Source organism: Mesoplodon bidens (genome assembly GCF_964165515.1).
Source record: "Mesoplodon bidens genome assembly, chromosome: 14".
NCBI lineage: Eukaryota > Metazoa > Chordata > Mammalia > Artiodactyla > Ziphiidae > Mesoplodon > Mesoplodon bidens.
In genome coordinates, this window is record NC_138170.1 from 67,371,690 (window position 1) to 67,394,676 (window position 22,987).

Sequence of the window (22,987 nt, forward strand, 5' to 3'; positions counted from 1 at the left end):
TTGCCTCATTGGACATAAGTTTAATCACTTGTTAGTAGTATCCACATAGCGATGCATTACCCTTTTGTTGTATGATCTTTAAGGAACATACAACAAAAATCATGAAGATTTCTTGGAATTGTGTAAAGTTCTTATGACAACTGATTGTGGTCTTAAAATTTTCATATGAACATTTTAAATAATCTCCATCTATCTTTCTTTAATTTCTTCACAATTTTTATAATACTAGCTTGACTTGGGGCATTTCTTGTATATCTGCAGAAGGCAGATATAAATTATCTTTGTATGTATATGGTTGACTTGTTTTCTAAATGAAACTTGGGGGTTTTGTTTGGAGTTTGGGTTTTTTTGTTTGGAGGTGTTTTGTTTTGTTCTTAGTTTGTTTCCCAGATATATCACATATTAGATACTGGCTTTTCCTCTGTGGTCAAAAATGTTTTCTAATGCAGTTCTTCCATAATATTGCAGAAACTAACTTGTGCAACAGTTCTTAAGTGCCTTTTACATATTATATTTTACATCTGGATTTTTACCACTGGTTTAAAATGTTATAATCCATAGACTATGGTAGCAATAATATTGATTTTTTTTCTAAATTAGAAGTCTTCATTTCCAAGTGAGAAATAACAAATCTAAATTTTCAGTTACCTGTTTTCAAACAAATATAGTTGACCCTTGAATAATGCAGGGGTTGGGGGGTGCCAACCCCCACACCGTCAAAAATTCACGAAGAACTTTACAGTCGCCTTTCATATCCACGGTTCCGCATCCGTGGATTCAACCCACCATGGGTCTTGTAGCACTATAGTACGTATTTAGTGAAAAAAATCTGGCTATACACACAGTTCAAGACAGTTGTTCGAGGGTCAACTGTACTCTGCCAAAAATCTTAAAGAAACTCAACTCCCAAGTCTTTTAGGCTGTCTTGATAAAAATTATAAGCAGTTCTTTGGTACAAGTGTACCTCACTTTATTGTGCTTCCCAGATACGTTTTTCACAAATGGAAGGTTTGTGTCAACCCTGCATTGAGAAAGTCTATCGGCGCCACTTTTTCAACAGCACTTGCTCACTTCATGTCTCTGTGTCACATTTTGGTAATTCTTGCAATATTTCAAACTTTTTCATTATTATTGTATTTGTTATGGTGATCTGTGATCAGTGATCTTTGATGTTACTGTTGTAATTGTTTGGGGGCACCATGAATGGCACGCATATAAGACTTCAAACTTAATGTTTTGTGTGTTCTGATTGCTCCACTGACTGGCCGTTCCCCCATCTCTCTCCCTCTCCTCGGGCCTCCCTATTTCCTGAGACACAACAATATTGACATTAGGCCAATTAATAACCCTACAGTGGCCTCCGAGCATTCAAGTGAATGAAAGAGTCACACATCTCTCAGTTTAAATCAAAAGCTAGAAATGATTAGGCTTAGTGAGGAAGGCATGTCGAAAGCAGAGACAGGTGGAAAGCTGGTCCTCTTGCGTCAGTTACCCAAGCTGTGAATGCAAAGGAAAAGTTCTTGAAGGAAATTAAAAGTTCACTCCAGTGAACACATGAATGGTAAAAAAGAAAACAGTCTTATTGCTGATATGGAGAAAGTTTTAGTGGTCTGGATGGAAGATCAAACCAGTTACAATATTCCCTTAAACCAAAGCCTAATCCAGAGCAAGGCCCTAACTCTTTTCAAATTTGTGAAGGCTGAGAGAGGTGAGGAAGCTGCAGAAGCAATGTTTGAAGCTAGCAGAGGTTGGTTCATGAGGTTTAAGGAAAGAAGCCATCTCCATAACATCAGAGTGCAAGGTGAAGTAGCAAGTGCTTATGTAGAAGCTGCAGCAAGTTATCCAGAAGGTCTAGCTAAAATCATTAATGAAGGTGGCTCCACTAAACAAAAGGTTATCAAATGCAGACAAAACAGCCTCATATTAGAAGATACTATCTAGGACTTGCATAGCTCGAGAGGAGAAGCCAATGCCTGGCTTCAAAGCTTCAAAGGACAGGCTGACTCTTGTTAGGGGCTAATGCAGCTGGCAACTTAAAGTTGAAGCCAGTGCTCACTTACCATTCTGAAAATCCTAGGGCCCTTAAGGATTAGGCTAAATCTGTTCTGCCTGTGCTCTGTAAATGGAACAACAAAACCTGGATGACAGCACTTCTGTTTACAACATGGTTTACTGAATATTTTAAGCTCATTGTTGAGACCTGCTCAGAAAAAAAAAGAAAAAATCCTTTCAAAATATTACTGTTCATTGGCAATGCACCTGGTCACCCAAGAGCTCTAGTGGAGATGTACAATGAGATTAATGTTGTTTACATGCCTGCTAACACAACATCCGTTCTGTGGCCCATGAATCAAGGAGTAATTTCAGCTTTCACATCTTATTATTTTAGAAATACATATTCCATAAGGCTAAACGTGCCACAGAGTGATTCCTCCGATGGATTTGGGCAAAGTGAATTGAAAACCTTCTGGAAAGGATTCACCATTCTAGATGCTATTAAGAACATTTGTGATTCATGGGAAGCGGTCAAAATATTAACATTAACAGGAGCTTGGAAGACGTTGATTCCAACCCTCATGGACGACTCTGAGGAGTTCAAGACTTCGGTGGAGGAAGTACCTGCAGATGTGGTAGAAATAGCAAGAGAGCTAGAAATGGAGCCTGAAGGGGTGGCTGAAGTGCTGTAGTCTCATGACAAAACTTGACAGATGAGGAGCTGCTTCTTAGGGATGAGCAAAGAAAGTGGTTTCTTGAGATGGAATCTACTCCTGGTGAAGGTGCTGTAAAGACTGTGGAAATGATAACAACGGATTTAGAGCATTACATAAACTTAGTTAAAGCAGCAGCAGGGTTTGAAAGGATTGACTCAAATTTTGAAAGATGTTCTACTGTGGGTAAAATGCTATCAAACAGCATCGCACACTACATAGAGAAACCATTCATGAAAGGAAGAGTCAATTGATGTGGCAAACTTCACTGTCCTATTTTAAGAAATTGCCACAGACACCTTACCCTGATCAGTCAGCAGCTGTCAACATTGAGACAAGACACTCCACCAGCTAAATGATTATGACTTGCTGAAGGCTCAGATGATGGTTAGCATTTTTTAGCAATAAAGTATTTTTTAAATAAGGCAGGTACATTGTTCTTTTGGATGTAATGCTATTGCACATTCATAGACTACAGTATAGTATAAACATAACTTACATACACTGGGAAACCAAAAAATTCATGTGACTCACTTTATTGCGATATTCGCTTTATTGTGCTGGTCTGGAACTGAAACAGCAATATCTCTGAGGTATACTTGTACTTTTTGTTGTTGTTATAATTTAGTTTTCATTACTTTCTAAATACCATTATTATGTCTTCTTTGATCCATCAACTTAATGCCTCCTGAACTCTAAGGAAAGGAACACTATTTGGTCTTTCCACCCTACCATCTTGGTTCAGCTTGCAAAACTCCAATATTCTTCAAAAGTACAGCTACCAGAAATTACATGAGAAATTATAAAAACATGAAATATAAATAATTCCAAGGGACATTAAGTACATTTGTACGGAATATCTTATAATGGGTTTTGTAGTCAGCCCAGCCTTGGTTTGAATCCTGGCTCTGCCATCTTTTACTCGGTGAGCTTGGGTAAGTTTTTTAATCTAATTCTCATTCTTCTTATCTGTGAAATGGAGATGAAAATAATAACCTTGTCTTGGGGTTATTGTAAGGATTAAGTGCTTTAGTGGTCATAGGTGTTTAGTGCAGTATTTGTCTTATGATAAACACTCAAGAAATGGTATCTGGCACTATTAATGTATGTATATTTTAACAACTGTTTATTGGACACTTGATGTGTATAGGCACAGTCTTAGGCCATAGTGATACAGAAGCGAATGTGATACAGGCTATGAGACAAACATGCATAGATTGCTAGGGAGTAGAGGCAGGGCAACTAACCCACACGGTTACATTTGGAGTCCTAGAGGAAGTAATATCTGAGTTGAATTTTAAAGGACGCATACAGATTAGCTCCAAAAAGAAGAAGGGGAAAGAAATTTCCAATCATAGGGAATAGGTTATGCAAAGAGATTTGAAATACAAATAAGATTTTAAGAATGAACACGTAACTATTATGACAGTGTAGTGGAGGCCACCACTCTCCCCTTTAACATCACTTAGTGTCACAGTCAAAAGAAGTAGAGGGATGCAATGAACTATAAGTCTTTTTCAATAAATACAGAATTTGCTATTTTTATGCTCATAAAATGTTAAACAAATATTTCTGTTATATCTACTGAATGTCCAATATTATAGTCAAAATTGAGAAAAAATATCTAAAATATATAAAGAACTCCTGCAACTCAAGAGCAAAAAAAAAAAAAAAAACTAATCCAATTAAGAAATGGGCAGAAGTTCTGAATAGACATTTTTCCTAAGAAGACATATAGATGCCCAAGAGGTACATGAAGAGATGCTCAACATCACTAATCATCAGAGAAATGCAAATCAAAACCACAATGTATCATCTCACACCTGTTTAGAATGGCTATTATCAAAAAGACAAGAAATAAGTATTAGAGAAAAGGGAACCATTGTGTACTGTTGGTGGGAATGTAAATTGGTACAGCCACTATGAAAAATGGAATGGAGGTTCCTCAAAAACTTAAAAATAGAACTAACAATCTAAGGGTCCACTGATGCATGAATGGATAAAGAAAATGTGATGTATGTATATACACAATGGGATATTATTCAGCCATAAGAAAAAAAGAAAAATTTGCAACAATATAGATAGACCTGGAGGGCATTATGCTAAGTGGAATAAGTCAGACAAATACCGTTTGAGATCACTTATATGTGGGATCTTAAAAAAAAATTAATTTAAAAACTAAGCTCATAGATACAAAGAACAGATGGGTGGTTGCCAGAGGTGGGGTGGGGGTGAGTGAAACGGGTAGGGGCTCAAAAGGAACAAACTCCCAGTTATAAAATAAATAGGTCACAGGGATGTAATGTACAACAGCATGACTATAGTTAATAATACAATATTGCTAAGAGAGTAGATTTTTAAAGTTTTCATTTAAAAAAATTGAGAGAAAGTTGATTGTCAAAGAAAGTAGCATAGAATGATTTAAAGACCATGGCAATGGAATCCTAAGTCCAGAATTAAGATTTAGGCTCATCTACCTAACAGCTATGTACATTTTGATAAGCCATTACTTTTTTGAGTTCTCACTTCCTTCCTAAGACAGAAATGATGATAATGCCTATCCTGACCCATCTTACAAATGTATTGTGAAGCTCAAATACAATATAATCAGTTCTTGATTTTTCGTGATGATGGGAATGTGAAAGAAGCATGAACACTAAAAACCAAACATAGTAGGTAAATTAACGTTTTTAATAACTGATTCCAGAATACATTATTTTTGTGTGCTGATTTAGCCTTCTAATCATATTTTGCTTACAGTAAAATTAATTCCATTTATATTTCTTTTACCTACACCAGCAGATGGCAGGAAGAACTAGCCTAGAGATAATTACAATGTGGTGACAGGAGTCATTTTGAAATTTAAAATGTACTATAATTAATTGGCAAAACAGAAAATATTGGTTTATAGTTATTTGACACTATCATACTTTGCTTGTCTTCTTCAATGAATTAAAACATCTTTCATCAGGAACTTTGATAAATGTCTCAACAATTCTTTCTGCTCCTTTTTTTCTGCATCCTGATTGACCCACATACCTTTATGCCATCCTATAGTTGTCCAATCCCCACTTGCTGATCCCCCATACACATACATATATGTATTTCTCCTGCCCTCTCCTCTTGCACCTTGTAATTCCAAAATTAGCTCATTCAGCACCTCCCTATCCAAGCTTTTATTCTTTCTCCAGGACTTTTCTCAGCTGGGAATAAGGAGGTATATATATATATATATATATATATATATATATATATAAAATATATAAGGAGGTATATATATATATATATATATATATATATATATATATATATATATATATAATTATTCAAAAAGATTAGTTGACATTAGACGGTGTTTTAGTTTTTAGATATATTTTTCATACTTTGACCTGTATGCCTCTGGTACCTTCTGTACTCAGTCCTCTATCCCACATTGGAGGACTGAAGAAGGATGTGAGCCTGTTTTGTCCCTGTTATTCTGACCACATTTGTTTAACAACCATTCTACTTGGGCTACAGCCATACATAGCACTTTTGCCCTGCTCTCTCATTGTATGATTTTTTTTTTTAATGCAGAGCCATATGCTTTTTTGCTTTTTTTTTTTTTTTTTTTTGGTTGTGCTGGGTCTTAGTTGCAGCAGCCAGGCTCCTTAGTTGCGGCAGGTGGGCACCTTAGTTGCAGCTCGCATGTGGGATCTAGTTCCCTGACCAGGGATAGAACCCGGGCCCCCTTCATTGGGAGCACGGAGTCTTAACCACTGCGCCACCAAGGAAGTCCCTGTATGATTTATTACGTATGTGGGATTCTGTCATCCCAACTAAGTGTCTTTTAAGGTAGAACATTCATTCAAAAATATTTACTTCTGACCATATTAGAATAACTAGTGTAAGACTTACCTTCCCACCATAAACAACTAGAAAATGGGACAAAACATATGAAGCAACTGTTTCTGATATTGGACAACAGGAGTGTTATCCAGAAGAGAAAGGAAGCAAACAAGTTAAGTCCTGGAGGCACATTACTGACCATCACACAGAGAAGAGGAACTCAAGGGAAGCATGGCAGCATCAGTGAGTTGAGAAAACTGAGTTCATAACTTAGGAAGACTACGGTGGCTAGGATTTATGGGAACATATACTGGAAGAGAAGGAGCTAATCAGGGGAAGGTCCAGAAATCTGCAAAGGAGTCCCCTTGACTCTGTTGCTAAATGCTAAATGGACATACATAGAAACTCCACAAAGCTGGGCAACGACTGGAGAGCTCTAAGCTGAACATGTCCCAGAAATTGTACAGGAATGGGAGGTGTTGAGTTCTGTCCAGCCAGAGACATTGTTGAACCCCTGGAGCATTCAGTGGAGATTCAAGAAGGATCACAATTTAGTTAGAAGGGGTAAACTTGCCCTAAAGTAAAGGTACTCTAAACTCACTGTAACAACCCTCAAAAACATTCCTCAAAGGATCAAACAGATCCACAAATTAACTGCCTGAAAAAGTTCAATCCTTTGGAAAAATACAATAGAATTAAGACACCCAGTGTAACATTTGCAATGTTCCGCATTAAATCAAAAGTCATTAGACATGCAAAGAATCAAGAAAATGTTATCCATAACCAAGAAAAAAAATGTCAAAACCAACACAAATGACAGGGATGATGGAATTCACAGAAAGGGATTTTAGAAGAGCCCTTGTAAATATGCTCAGTGATTTAAAGAAGAACTTGAACATAATGAGGAGATAAGTGGAAGACGTATAAAAGAACCAAATAGAGATTTAAGAAATGAAAGGTGCAGTATTTGAAATGAAAAATTCATTTGATGGGCTTATCAGCAGAGTAGACATTAGAGAAGAAAGGATCACTGTACTTGAAGACAGTGAATAGAGATTATCTAAATTGAAGTGTAGAGGGAAAAAATGACTGAGCAAAATGCAGAGAGCCTCTGTGATATGAGACAAGCAGTCTATCGTGTGTAAATGGAATCTAAGAAGAAAGAAGAGTGGGAGAGGCACAAAAACTATTTGAAGAAACAATGGCTGAATTTTTTTCAAATGTTATGAAAAATATAAACACATAGATCTAAGAATTTCAATGAACCCCAAGTAGGATAAACATAATGTAAACCATAGCAAAGCACACTGTAATCAAATTCCTGCAAACCAATTATAAACAGAAACTCTTAAAAGCAACCAGAGGGAAAAATACACATTACATAAGGGGAAAAAAGATTGGCTGCAGACTTCTTATTAGAAACGATGCAAGCCAGAAAATATGAAATCTTTAAAGTACTGGAAAAATAAACCGTCAACATAAAATTCTATATCCTTCAAATATGATGGGGAAATAAAGACAGGAAAACAATAGCCAAGAGAATTCATTACTAGAAACTTGCACTACAATAAATATTAAAGGAAGTTCTTTAGGTGAAACCAAAATAGTACTAGATGGAAACTCAGATCCACTCAAAGGCATGAAAAGTCCCAGAAATGGTAAATCTATGGATAAATGCAAAGCGTTCTTTTCTTCACTTCTTAATTTCTTTAAAAGGCAATTGACAATTTAAATAAAAATAATAATACAGTGTTGTATGGTTTATATTATGTAGAAGTAAAATGTATGCCAATAATAACACAAAGGTTAGGAAGGGGTAATGGAAGAATACTACCATAAAGTAGATTTCATTTATAAGTAAAGTGGTTTAGTAATATTTGGAAATAAACTAAACTACAGTGCTTATTGTAAACCCTAGATCAGTCACTTATAAGAAATAGAAAAAAAGAGGTGGAGTTAATAACACATCAATAGTGAAGAAGAAATGGAATACAATTAATCCAAAAGAAGCTAGGGCAAGAGGAAAGAAATAAGTGAGTGTTGTAACGTTGGGCAATGATATTGCTATGAAGAAAATTGTTGGGATGCGATGCTCCACGAATGTTTTCACGTTTGTGCATGATCATGACTCTCTGAGAAAGACTGTTGGCACTTGGATTAAAGAATGTTTGAATGGCAAGCAAACTGTACAAGTCAGAGACCTCTGGAGAGATTTAGAGACTTTTTCCTTGGATACATTTATTTACAGTCTAGGGATTGTAAACCTAAAGACCTCCCCCTCCTTTCCCCTAAGTGGATTTGTTTACATTACAGAGCAAAAGTCAGTAAGTCATATTCTTCTCCCCCCTCCCTCCCTCCCTCTCTCTCTCTGCCCCACCCCACCCTAGAGGGGAGGAGGAGCAGCAGCTGTGTCAACTGTCCTACATCAACTCCCAAAATTCAGGATTTAAAGGTTTCTCTCATCATGTCACCCCGCAGGGGATTGGGACATGGAGAACTAACACAATTAAGAGTAATTAAAAGGCTGGATCTGATCCAAGATCTTAGTGTTATTTGTCAGAATGAATGTATGAATATTTTACAAAAATTCAATGAGGAAGGGGGTATCTCACCTGTAAGGTGGTCTGGGAAGGCCTCTCCAAGGAGGTAACATTTGAACAGAGATGTGAATGAAAAGCCATGTAAGACCATAACGTGGGAGAAAAACATAACATGCTTGGCTTTACTGGCTCTCCCAATGCCTAGCACACTTTCTCACACATAAGCAAAATTTAAATAAATAAGGGTCAAGTATATGACACTCTGAAAGGCTGGCCACTTCTGACTAGAGTATTGTTTATCTATTCTATAAATTCAAGAGTAGCTGCATCTTCAGACAAAATGACTTTTTAGCCACAGGCTTGTTAGCTAGGCAAAGATATGAGTTAGAAATCAAAATCAGTTAAAAACCATCTAAAGCATAATTCATGTTTCATTCCCTTAAATAAATCATATGTGTATATATGCAAATTTAGGGCTAGGCACCACAAAATGAAGTTTTAGCTGCAAGGCTAAGTTCTTTTTACAGAGGTAGAAATAGGTATCACTAGCTTGGTTTGGGAATTACCCCATGCTTGTAAATGTGACATACACAAATGCTGGGGAGAATAGACATGGTTGAAAAATACAGGCAGTAGGAATAATAAATGAGCATAATGAATGTTAACTGGGTGATAACTAATGGTACAGTCCCCTGTTAACAGGGGTGTACAGTGTCAGAAGCTTACAGCCAGAAGAGGAAAGGATGGAATTCAAAAGCCAAAAAGCAGCATATTCCTTGACTTTTGGCTGGAGCCACTATCAGTGTAACCTCTTTGGTCAAAACGCTTCTTATCCCTGTTTCACCAGGTCATTCCTTCCTTTGATATGAATCATCTCTGAGAATCTAACAGGCACATCATTGTCAAGAAGTTAAAAGCAATTGATAAGTTGTTCTGGTAACACCTGTCAGTGAAATAACGCAGAGTACAAAACCCAGGCATTTAAGGAGTTGACAAGTATTATTAAACCTGTTTTGCAAGAGAAGAAGCTGGTTCAAAGAGGGAAAAGCTGTCAAAGGTAATGCAGTCTGTAAGTGGCTCAGGCCTCCTTCCTCATACAACCAAACTGTAACTGCATGACCTCTCATGGCCCAGAAGACTGGGAGGCCACCTGAACATTTATCGGTGCTTCCTTCTGTCCAACTTTAAAATATCATGACATTTTAAAAAAATGTTTTTTAAATAAATATGACATTTTAAAGTTATGAATTTGTTTTAAATTCAAATATATTTCTTATGACTGGTTTTCTCCATTCAGAAATTTACACTATTTAAAAATTTTAAATGGTAGCAACAGTATATTTCTACCAGTACTGCTTCCCTTTTTTTTTTTTTTTTTCCTTTGAGCACTTAATTGGTCTGTCTTGGGCTTCCCTGGTGGCGCAGTGGTTGAGAGTCCGCCTGCCAATGCAGGGGACACGGGTTCGTGCCCCGGTCTGGGAAGATCCCACATGCCTCAGAGCGGCTAGGCCCGTGAGCCATGGCCGCTGAGCCTGTGCGTCCGGAGCCTGTGCTCCGCAAGGGGAGAGGCCACAACAGTGAGAGGCCCGCCTACCACAAAAAAAAAAAAAAAAAAAAAAAATTGGTCTGTCTTTGACACCCTACTAAGAGCCCATGTTTGAATTGGGAAGAATTATGGTGATGCTTTCATACAGCGGATGGTGGCTTTGTGCAGGTCCTTTCCTCAACCTGACCTTAATTTCATGATTTTAATAAAGAAAAAAAGATAGAAAAGCCTAATTCAAAGTAAATTAGGATCTATAATTCAGAAATGCTTCTGCCCGTTTGTAACTAATGTTCCAGTTGCTCTCCAGTTCACTTTCCACTCTTTAATTCATTCACTTTAAAAAAAATAATAAATCAGCAATAAACAAATAATAAATCAGCAATAAACTATCTTTCAACAGAAAGCAGGGCAATAAGACAAAGGCTTGAGTGCACATCCTCTGTGCTGGACTGTAATCCAGGGAGCAAGAGTGAGGGCCAGGGAAAGTGAAGCCGGGAAGCAGAAGAGCTTATACCAAGATACTTGATGTGTTTAACAAGTTGCTCTGTCCTGCAGAAGAGCCAGGAACAGAAACAGAAATCCTGGAGTGGGGAGAGGATGGCCCTGGGCAAGGCTCTGTTAGGCTGCACCTGCAAGAAGCCAGCCGGAGGCAACTGGCGGCTAGAAAAAGATGCGGCGAGGCCAGATGAATCTGAAGTAGTAACAAGTGGCTTCCCATAAAACACAAAGATATTCTTGTTGAATATAGTAGGTCCCCTACATATGAAACTTCAAGTTGTGAACTTTCCAAGATGCGAACGTGCATTCCATCAACGTCAGGCATGAGTGAAATTGCAGCTTACCCTCCATCTCCTATTGCTGATGACCCTACCATCTCCTACCTCCTCTCCCTCCTCCAGTCAGTAACTCTTCTTACCTGTTCACTCAATGCCAGCCCCTGTATGCCAGCTGTTGTACTGTACTACCATACTTTTCAAGGTACTGTACTGTAAGATTAAAATGTTTTCTTTTTTGTGTTAGCTTGTTTTTTATGTATTATTTGTATGAAAAGTATTGTAAACCTATTATTACAGTACAGTACTATATAGCCAATTGTGTTAGTTGGGTACCTAAGCTAACTTTGTTGGACTTAACAAACAAATTGGACTTACGAATGCGTTCTCGGAACGGAACTCGTTCATAAGTAGGGGACTTACTGTACATCCGTGCACTTTTGCCCCCCCCTCCCATCTTTCTCATGGGTATCTGTCATTAACATTTCATTTCCTATGCATTTATATATCATATGAGAACATGTATCTTTTTCCTTTTAAGAAACATGAATCAGATCATACTAATCTTATTCTGTGACTTGTTTTTTTCACTCATGTGTTATTAGCATCACGGTTAGGTTTTATCTCATTGTCAGCAAGCTTATTTTGCCCTTAGGAGGTTCACTGGAAAACACTGATTTAACATTTGTTGAATTTATGTGTGAATGAAGGAATGATAGTATGAGTTCTAGTTACAGTTCTTGCTTATAGAAAGGAATGTTGCCAGTATTGGGAATGCAGTGGGCAAGGTCTTGTAAACATGGAATTTTTATTGCCAGACAATTGAACAGTCATCCCAGCCTCTCCTTCCTCATTCGTCAACACCTCCACATCTTCAATTCAGAGGAAAGAATGGATGCCATACAGGGGAGACATGGAAAAGAGATGTAGGGGTGGAAAAATAATCTTCCCTCTACCTTTCTAAGTTCTTGGCTGAGACCCCTGTAATGAAAAGCAGATTAATAAGAGAAAAACAAACAAATTTATTAATGTATGCCTCAGGTGTACACGGGAGATACCCAGGGAAAAAATGAATCCCGAAGGTGACTTAGAATTCGGGATTAAATAACATCTTAATAGGGAAGGGGGAGGGGAGTGGTAGGTCTCTTAGAGGAGAGTGAATGATTTTTAGGACAGATGAATGGCCCCTTAGAAGAATAGATGGGAGTTGTGACAGTCTGTGACAATGTCTGTCTAGGCATGATATTGACTTCTAGTCTCTCCTGTGACAAGAGTCAATCCTCTCTGGTTGACGAAACTCCCAGGAAGGGGATTTATGGCAGTTGAGTTCCTTTGGGAGGATCTGTCTGTAGGCAGATAAGGGGAGTTCAGAGAAAGCCTCTCCCTGCATTTGCTGTTTTTCACGTGCCTACAGTCAAGATAATCAGTATACCAAAGCAGCATATTTTGCAGTAGCACGTCCTTCTCCAGTCATATTTTGGAGCAGCATATTCTGCTACCCTTCAGAGGTAACAGGAGACTCTTACAGAGGTTCATTCAGTCAGCAAATGGGGATAAGATGGTGCAGACATTGGTCCCTATCCTCATGCAGGGCAAGGCGACAACTGAGGGAGGAAGGAAATAAGAATAGGACGAAGATGTAGAAGGAAAAGAAAATAGTAGCGTTCCAAAGGAGTGAGGAATTTCAGTGATGGCTAAATTAGTGCAGTGCTTGTGTTAATAAAGTCGTTTAGAAATGAGTTTAAATCCCAGCCATCTGCTCCCACATACACGCAGTGCCCCTGATTTCACTCCTCCCCCACACACACGTACATCCCAGGAATAATCTGGTGATATATTTTTCATGGTTTCTCACAGTTGATAATAAAAAATACACTTAATTCAAACCAGTGAGTTATGACCCAGATCTAAGTATAAATATCGTGGAAGTCATAAGTTTCTTTAGTGACAGTCTTACTAATTATTTTGGCCTGTTTTTAGCCACATTGGATATTTTTTCTTTTTAAGGTTGCTATGAATGTTGTTCGCGGCAGCATCAATAAGCCAAGAATTCATATAGTTACTCAATCACACAGATTACTCATCATTGCCTGTTCATAACAGAATCCTAAAATGTTTAAGATTTCTGATGCAAATCAAAATCTCATCATCACTTGTCATTGCTAAATTAAATGACAGGATAATAACATTACATTAAAACCATTTTTCTCTTGATTGAGTACCTTTTTCAGAAGTGAACCTTGTAGATGTATATTTTTTCCATCAGTACTATAAATGCATTTAGAATCCAAGATAAAAATAGAATTGAAAAGGGGAGGAGTAGAGTGGGATGTTTTCAAATTATTGATGAGTCTCTTTTGAATCTCAAATAACCATATTTGACAGGGCACTGCTAGGGAATGGAGTAGTTTTGGCCCAATTTATTGAGACTTTTAGAAATACATAAAGGAGGTTCATAGGTCAAACTTCATTTTTATTGACATGATCATGTGTTCTTGGCATCAGTCATATGTCATTCCATTGCAGACAGGCTGTTTTCAGTTAGATCACAGCCTAGGTGGGAAATGAATGTAAATTTCTAATCTGCTAAAACAGAGCAGGTTCTCAGTTGAGTTATTGTGAACTTCTCTCTTGGTCTTTCTTTCCTGTCTAAAGCTAATTAACCTTTGGGGCACACCTGCCATCTCTCCATTGGCTCCATCTGGCCCTTGGCCCTCTTTGTGGCCAACCAGTCCTCATGCCACTTGAGTCGATCGTCTCCACTTGCCCCTATACCCAGAGCTCCTTTTCCATTTAAAGTCATCTGTTCTTCAAAGATTTTGTTTCCTCGCATCTTCCACCTTCAGTGTTATGAAAATCATATCCTGGAGCAAGTCTTTTACGCTTTTTGCCTCGTTTAATATTACCTTCATTAGACAGTAATGTCAGTAAAAATCCTTAGCACTTGGAGAAGTCAGTGAAGGTATAGACTGAAACAGGGTTGGCTATGAGTTGACAATAGTTGAATCTGGGTGATGGGTACATGGGGATAGGGGAAGTCAATATAGCATTTCCTCTAGTTGTATATGTTTGGAATTTTCCATAGTAAAAATTTTAAACTAAACTTAGATCTTTAGAATGCTTTTATATATATATATATATGCTCTTTTTGAGTCAGTGCATGAAATGGGTGGTATACAGGATGGACTAGGACTAAAACCTAGTCCTGCCATCTAAATACCCCACTCCCACCCCACCCCCAAGGAAACAAGTAAGATTCTTTAGTGCCCGAAATTGCAACTTCCCTCTTCTCCTTAGGTCCTGAACAAGACTACCAGAATCCTGGCACACTTCCTGCTTCTTGTAAATGACCAGATAAACCTGTACAGAAATGCACAATAACTTGGTCCCATTTATTAAGTCCCACTGTGAATAAAGTTCTGTGCTGGGCATTGAGAAGGGGGAATATGAAGTTACTTCCCTCCAAGAGTTCCCCAAGATGGAAAACAGAGGCACCCATGAACAACCCTGATGCAGTACAGACTCTAAGAGCCGTCATCTGAAGTAGAGCTACAGCAGTATGGCTATGGGGCAGTGGGGGAGAGAAGAGTTTTGTCAGGCAGATGCGTTCTTGACAGTGATGCAAACTACTGAATGTTATCTTCAAGGAAAAGGTAATCTTTCCTGCTTCTGCTTGCAGTTCTGGCTGCTAAGACTAGAGCTCCATCAGTAAACTTCCCTCTGTCTTCTGAAGAGCTTAAATTGATTGCAGTTTCCAATGTGCTTTTTTTTTTTTCCTCCTTCTCTTTTAAAATTATGATAGCCTTACTTCTCGTCTGCCAAAACCTGGTGAAACCATCCATGGTCATAAGTTTTTTATTGGATTTGGAGGGAAAGGTGCCAACCAGTGTGTCCAAGCTGCTAGGCTTGGAGCAAAGACATCCATGGTGTGCAAGGTAAGTGTAAAGTATGGTGGAGAGGGTTCTAGAGGCAAGAACCCGGTTTAAGACATGAGCTCATTTTTTTAAACTATTTTAAAGTGAACAATTCAGTGGCATTTAGTACATTCACAGTGTTGTACAACCACCATTTCTATCTAGTTCCAGAACATTTCCATCATTCCAAAGTAAAAACTCCTTGCCCATTAAGCAGTTTCTCCCCATTCCCCCCTCCCCTCAGCCCCTGGCAACCACCAATCTGCCTTCTGTCTCTATGGATTTATCTATTCTGGATATTTCCTATAAATGGAATTATATGATATGTGACATTTTGTGTCTGGCTTCTTTCACTTAGCATGTTTTCAAGGTTCATCTACCTTATAGCATGTATTAGTACTTTATTCCTTTTGTGGCTGAATAACATTCTATCGTATATACCACAATTTGTTTATCCATTTATGTGCTGATGGGCTGTTCCCACCTCTTGGCTATTGTGAACAGTGCTGCTATAAACAAGTACATGTACATGCATGTTTAAGTATCTGTATGAGTCTTTGAGAGGTTCGTGTTTTTTTTAATTTATTTATTTTTATTTTTATTTATTTTTGGCTCTATTGGGTCTTCATCGCTGCACGCAGGCTTTCTCTAGTTGCAGTGAGCGGGGGCTACTCTTCATTGCGGTGCACAGGCTCTAGGCACGCGGGCTGCAGTAGTTGTGGCTCGCGGGCTCTAGAGCGCAGGCTCAGTAGTTGTGGTGCACGGGCTTAGTTGCTCCGCGGCATGTAGGATCTTCCCAGACTAGGGATCGAACCCGTGTTCCCTGCATTGGCAGGCAGATCCTTAACCACTGTGCCACCAGGGAAGCCCTGGTTCGTTGTTTTTAAAGATTTAAATAGGAGAGAGTAATCTTCCTTGTCCTTCATATTAGTTTCTACCTCACTGAATCCTCTGGGAAGTAGCAGTCCTCAAATAACTTAATGCTGCATTCCCTGAATTTAATGAGTTTATAACTGGAGTGTAAGAAGTGAGGGGAATTAGCCTACTCCAGTGGGTTTCTGTGGTCCAGCTTCTAAACAACAGCATAAATCATCCTGTTTTTAGCAGGTTTCACTCCAGCAACACAGCTCTCGGAAACTTGGTCTAATAACTGATGATTTACTCATCTCTAAGCTGTTCTCTTCTAATGCTGTATATTGGATCAAAAAGGAATCTGGGGGACTTCCCTGGTGGTTCAGTGGTTAAGAATCCACCTGCCAATGCAGGGGACACAGGTTCCGTCCCTGGTCTGGGAAGATCCCACATGCCGTGGAGCACAAAGCCCGTGCACCACAACTGCTGAGCCCACACACCGTAGAGCCCACGAGCCGCAACTACTGAGACCTCATGCCTTCTGTTCCTCTCACATCCACTCCTATGGTTTCGTGATTCATTTCCCAAGTTCAGTTTCACAATTCAAATATTTCTATTTTGCATTTTGGGAAATGTTCGAGTAAGGAGGCTGGTTAAACAGAGGTGCTATTTGTTTTATTCTGGTCTGTGTATGATGGTTATGTGAGCACCTGTACAATTTTGAAAGTTTTTTATATCTACTGTGACTGATTTAGTTGTCTGTTGTTTAGCCCCACAGTGGAATTTAGCCTGGGTGTCTGTACAGAAGGGACATGGAAACATGGCTTCAGCTAAAACCTATACAAGGTTACTTTGCTTAGATACCCTGGATTTATTTAAGCTTAAACAGATTGTATCGTATTCTTAGACTTCTTAAAAAGAAAAATATCTTTTATAATAAGAGTTATTGTTATCCATTAATCATAATATTTCATAATATTTCATTCAATTATGAAGTATATTTTTGTTTAGCAAATTAGCAAACTGCCTTATAGCAGGTTTCTTAAAGATAACAAATTGCAAGTAGAAAACCAAAATCATGAAATTACTCAAGATAAAAATGAACAGATGGAGCAAAAGAAAAACAGGTAGAAGATTTTCTTAGCAACCTTAACTTACTACTGCCCTGCAACAAGCTCAGATTCAAGCTCTGATGGAGGAGCACTGGCACAGGCACAACATCTGATACTGAGCTAAGGGGAAATATTTGTCAGGACATTGTGATGAGGGCTATTAAGCAAGAATCCATCGAGATGCGTACAGTGACACGTGTAATGAAACACTTCAAGTAGTTAAGAGTTGTGTAGTCAGTACTCAACTGAGTCACGGGCCAAGGCCACAGTCCGAGGATCATAGGGAGCCCCACCCTCCCTATCCCACCCCACTAGGTGGTCACAAAGCACCGAGCTGACCTCCCTGTGCTGTGCAGCAGCTTCCCACTAGCTATCTGTTTTACACTTGGTAGTGTATATATGTCAGTGCCACTCTCTCACTTCGTAAAAGACTTTTTAAATAGGACTCAGATCTCCATTGCTTTTTGTCGCCGTTTCAATACAATAAATACTGTAACCCTGGGCGTAGATATGCTCCCAGTTGGCTATATTGTTCTTATGAAAGGAATAAGATACATGGTTATATATATATACATATATATGTGTGTGTGTATGCATATATATATATATATATATTTTTTTTTTTTTTTTTTTTTTTTTGCCACACCAGGCAGCTTGTGGGATCTTAGTTCCCCAACCGGGGATCGAACCCACACCCTCAGCAGTGAAAGCGTGGAGTCCTAACCAATGTACCACCAGGGAATTCCCAAGATACGTGGTTATATTAAACAGCATTATTTGCACCAAACCATTAATGGAGCTGTCATGTTTTTACTAAAATAATAATAGTAATACAGTCTCATATTTAAAATAATGCACCCACCTGCTTGCTTCCATGATCAGTTGCTTTTCTGTTGAAGAGAGGCGGCAACAGGAAGAATCAGAAGTGTCTGGGACAACTAGATGGGCAGGAAAGTAGTTTATAAGATTGACTCCAAGCAGCAGTAGCCCTGCCCCTACCCCAAGAGAAGCAGCCATAGCAGCAGCAGTACAGCCATGATGATGATGATGATGATGATAACACCAAGTCATATTACTTAATCCTTTAAAGTTTTAAGTGTCCTGTCATGCATATTATTTTATTTTACCCTCGCAGCAAACTGGCTGGGTCTTCCCAGATAAGGAAACTGAAGCCGATAGACGGTTAAAGTGTCTTGCCCCAGATCACACAGCTAATGTGAAGGGGCTTCTGACTTCCATGACACAAATGAAAATATTGTCTTCCTATTCTTAGGCTTTTTTCACTACTTTTACTTTGTAATGCATCACTACAACCTCTATGTGAAGTTAATGGAGCTACAGTTGACTTCTTCTAATCCCCAACAGTGTTGCTATTTTTCCATTTATTTTTGACAAGAGAATACCAAAGAAGGCAAAAACAAAGGATTTTATTCCACTTCTCATGTAGAACTTAGAAGGCCAGCCAACAGATTTGCCAGGAAATCACTATTAGAATAAATCTGGAACCATAACAATCACTGAGGGATGTAGCCAATCAGGTAATTCTCTGGGCAGGAAGAAGACAGGCAGCTACTGCAGCCTCTAAAATACAGCTGCAGCAAGCCTGCAAAAGCTTTCACACCCTGAGCATGAAACCCCTTCCTAATTAGGCCTCTGATGCACATGATGTTCCACCTGGTGTTATAGTTGTGTCTCCATGTCTTATTTTCCCCCCAATATTATCAGTTTCTTGAGGGCAAAACTCCATGTTTTGGTTTCTTCCTCCCCTCCAACAATTCTTCCAAACCCTGGCACTTCCTAATATTTGTAATATCAGCACCATTTATCAAGCCTGCCCTTGGTATTCACCTTAAATAGATTTCGCCTGTATAAAACTGATAGGGAAGGGTAGAGAAGTTCCTTTGCTCTAATTTGTATCAGGCTCCACATGCCTAGGGATGGCCTTTCTTAATTCCTACAGCATTCTTATAATGATATTTTCCCAACTATACAACACTTTTGATTACCCATGGGAGAGAGTTAAATAATGTAAATAAATTTTTTTTTTAAAGATGAGATAACAAAGCTTTTGTTTTCTGGTATGAGTCTTTGACCTAAGAAACAGGATGCCTTGGCTCTTACCTGGTAGAAAATGGCCAGCCTTCCATAAAGGAAACCTTTAGTCGATGACCTCCTTCTACCAGGGGGCTCTCCCCACAGCAACCCCTCTGTACTTCACTGTAGAGATAGAAATTCTACTAATAACAACTTACATAGTATTTGAGATTATTGCCTAATCAGCATTTCCACCAGAAAAGGAGCACAGGGAAAAGTGTTCCTTAAGGAAGAAGGCATCAGAGGTGACATTTAAATCAGAGGTCAGCAAACTACGTCCCATGGGGCAAATCTTGGTCACCATGTACTTTTGTAAGTAGTTTTATTGGAACACAGCCATACCCATTTGTTTACAGATTGTCTTTGGCTGTTTTCACACTACAATAGCAGAGCTGAATAGGTGCAGGAGAGACCATCTGGCCTGCAATGTCTAAATCATTACTACCTATCTGGCCCTTGACAGAAAAAATTTTCTGACCCTTAACCTAGACAGGCTAAAAGCTTACCAGGAAATGTTATCATCACTCATTGAGGTTCTTGATCAAGTAAACCTCTAGGTTTCTTTCTGTTGTTACGTCCAAAGAGGAGCAGAATACACCAGAAGTGCTGACACCTAGATAGAGACGTTATCCACTGAGCAAGTGCTCATCTGCAGGACAGAAAAATAGAAGTATAGTTCAGGTGTGGCACGCCTAAAAGCCTATGGGGCCAAACAGGTAAGATACATTGCAGTAGGCCAGGTGGGGGCTATGGGGAACTAGAGAGCATGTGCTCACTAATGAGATAGGTTCAGCTCTGTTGTCTTGCAAGAACGTAGGCCTGGTGTTTACCAGGACCTCTAAATTTTCAGGACTTCCCAGAAACGTGTTTGTTTTTGTGGAGTCTCCTGATATTTAAATGGTGACAAGCTGGTTAAAAGTAAAAATAGGAGGAGATCCACACAAAAACCTGCACATGGATGTTTATAGCAGCTTAATTCACAATTGCCAAAACTTGGAAGCAACCAAGATGTCCTTCAGTGGGTGAATGGGGAAATAAACGGTACATCCATGCCATGGAATATCATTCAGCGCTAAAAAGAAATGAGTAATCAGGCCACGAAAAGACATGGTGGAACCTTAGATGCATATTACTAAGTGAAAGAAGCCATTCTGAAAAGGCTACATGGTGTGTGATTCCAATTATATGGCATTCTGGAAAAGAAAAACTATGGAGACAGTGAAAAGATCAGTAGTTTCCAGGGGCTAAGAGGAGGGAGGGATGAATAGGCAGAGCATAGAGGATTTTTAGGGCAGTGAAACTATTCTGTATGAGACTATAATGGTGGATACATGTCTATACGTTTGTCAAAACCCAAAGAATGTACCATCCCAGAATGGACCCAGATGTAAGTATGGAGTTTGTGTGATTATGATGCGTCAATATAGATTCATTGATTGTAAAAAATGTGCAACCCTAATCAGGTTGTCTGTGAATGGAAGAGTCCAAAGGAAAAATCGAAGTATCATTACCAGAATGGATGCTAGGATGCAAAACTACAGAATTCCACTACACCAACTTACCCAAGTTAGCTAGGACTTTTTAAACTCCCTCCCCTTTGCCCCATGCCAGGGTCAGTGGAGAAGATAAGATTCTAAAACACCAGGCAGGTCATTACAAAGATGCCTTCATTTATACTGAAGTATGAACAGCTGAGATTCTTCATAAATATTGAGGATTGTTGATGGTGGACAGCTCTGTCTCAATGGCAATTTCCATATGAAAAGATCAAAATGAGAGTGAAGCTACAGAACTTGTGACAGTCATTAAATGTTTCACGTTTTAGGCAGGATACAAATGGAACATTAATATATAACAATTCTTTGGGCTGAAATCAAGTACAGCATCTTACATTAAGAAGATTAATTAGTTAATGTTTACAAAGTACCATGCAGATATGCCCTTTTAAAATGCTAAGTATTCTAAAAACTACATTGTAGCATTTTACTAAATGTAAAAAATCTAATGTTCATCATTTCTTTGGTACAGGTTGGCAAAGATTCCTTTGGCAATGATTATATAGAAAACTTGAAACAGAATGATATTTCTACAGGTAAAACTTCATCTTTCTTTTTTTTTTTTTTTTTTTTTGCGGTACGCGGGCCTCTCACTGTTGTGGCCTCTCCCATTGCGGAGCACAGGCTCCGGACGCGCAGGCTCAGCAGCCGTGGCTGAGGGGCCCAGCCGCTCCGCGGCATGTGGGATCCTCCCGGACCGGGGCACAAACCCGTGTCCCCTGCATCGGCAGGCAGACTCTCAACCACTGTGCCACCAGGGAAGCCCCCATCTTTCTTTTTTTTTTTTTTTTTGTGGTACGCGGGCCTCTCACTGTTGTGGCCTCTCCCATTGCGGAGCACAGGCTCCGGACGCGCAGGCTCAGCGGCCATGGCTCACGGGCCCAGCCGCTCCGCGGCATGTGGGATCCTCCCGGACCGGGGCACGAACCCGTGTCCCCTGCATCGGCAGGCGGACTCTCAACCACTGCGCCACCAGGGAAGCCCCCCCATCTTTCTTAAAGTTAGTTTTTATAACTTTCTTCTGGAATCTGGTTACAAGTTGAAAATACAGTAGAATTATTAGATCCTCCCCTGGTGGCCAGAGAATTTTTATGCACAGCTTTGTCTAGTCTTGCTTAAATATCCTTTGGTTAATTCTTTCATGTACGTTTCTCCAGACAGGAATAAAATGATAGGAGGTTACAAGCATTCATCTCATAGAAATGTTTCAAAAGTAGGTGACAAGAGAAAACAGGTGCTGCATTCACAAAAGATATCTTAAGAAAAGTCACTGAATGTCATAGCTGGAAATGATCTTAGAAACCACTGATGCTGATACCATCATTTCACAAAAGAGAAAGCTGAAGGCCAGATTGGTTCTGAATTTGTCCAAGAGCACACAGTTAGCTGGAGCCAGAGACAGGACTGGAGTGCAGGTCTTTGGCTCCAGTTCAAGGCTCTTTGCTGCTGCCAAAGGCTGCCTGATCAACATTTCCATTTACACGCCAGACCATAGTTCTTGATGAGATGCGAAGCTTATGAAAATGAAGAAAATCAAACAATCTCATTTTATGAGTTTGACCTTTAGTCTTTCATCTCAAGTCTGTCATTTCTTTCACTGAAGAAAAGAAATATGGTGGTCTAAAAAAATGCATATGTGTACAACTGTGAATAATCTGAAGGCATTGGAAGCGGGGGTGGTTTGCTGGGTTGCCACTAATGTAGAAAAAAGGCGCAGCTAAGTGTGAAGACTTGTATTTTCCTCATTGTATAGGTGATGGGTATAAATTAGCACTAATTACTTATTTCTTTTTTATCATTCCAGATGGTTAAAGGTTAAAAAGTTTTTCCAAGGATTAGTGGTGCATTGAAATTGTTAAAACAGATTATCCTTGCCAGGCTGTACATACGTGACTGTGATTTCCTTTTTCTTTTAGAATTTACATATCAGACTAAAGATGCTGCGACAGGAACTGCTTCTATAATTGTCAGTAATGAAGGTATGTGTTTCACATATTGGAGTATCATTTCCAGAACTAGAGCAGAAGCATCAATTTTTACCCTATTCCTATGGATCTCTTACCA

The 22,987-nt window shown here is 39.1% G+C and overlaps 1 protein-coding gene across 9 annotated transcripts in view; it reads left to right on the forward strand.

Moving 5' to 3' along the window:
- RBKS (ribokinase) overlaps positions 1–22,987 on the forward strand; it is an 81,927-nt gene that overhangs the window by 7,831 nt on the left and 51,109 nt on the right. For 8 of the 9 annotated variants that reach the window (XM_081253819.1, XM_081253814.1, XM_081253815.1 and 5 more), the window contains exons 2-4: positions 15,198–15,330; positions 21,396–21,459; positions 22,840–22,902. In XM_081253819.1, coding sequence (XP_081109945.1) covers positions 15,319–15,330; positions 21,396–21,459; positions 22,840–22,902 — 139 coding nt within the window. In that variant the 5' untranslated portion in view covers positions 15,198–15,318. Of the gene's footprint in view, positions 1–9,261; positions 10,134–15,197; positions 15,331–21,395; positions 21,460–22,839; positions 22,903–22,987 lie in introns of those variants that run through there. The other variant, XM_081253820.1, reaches the window with a different exon arrangement.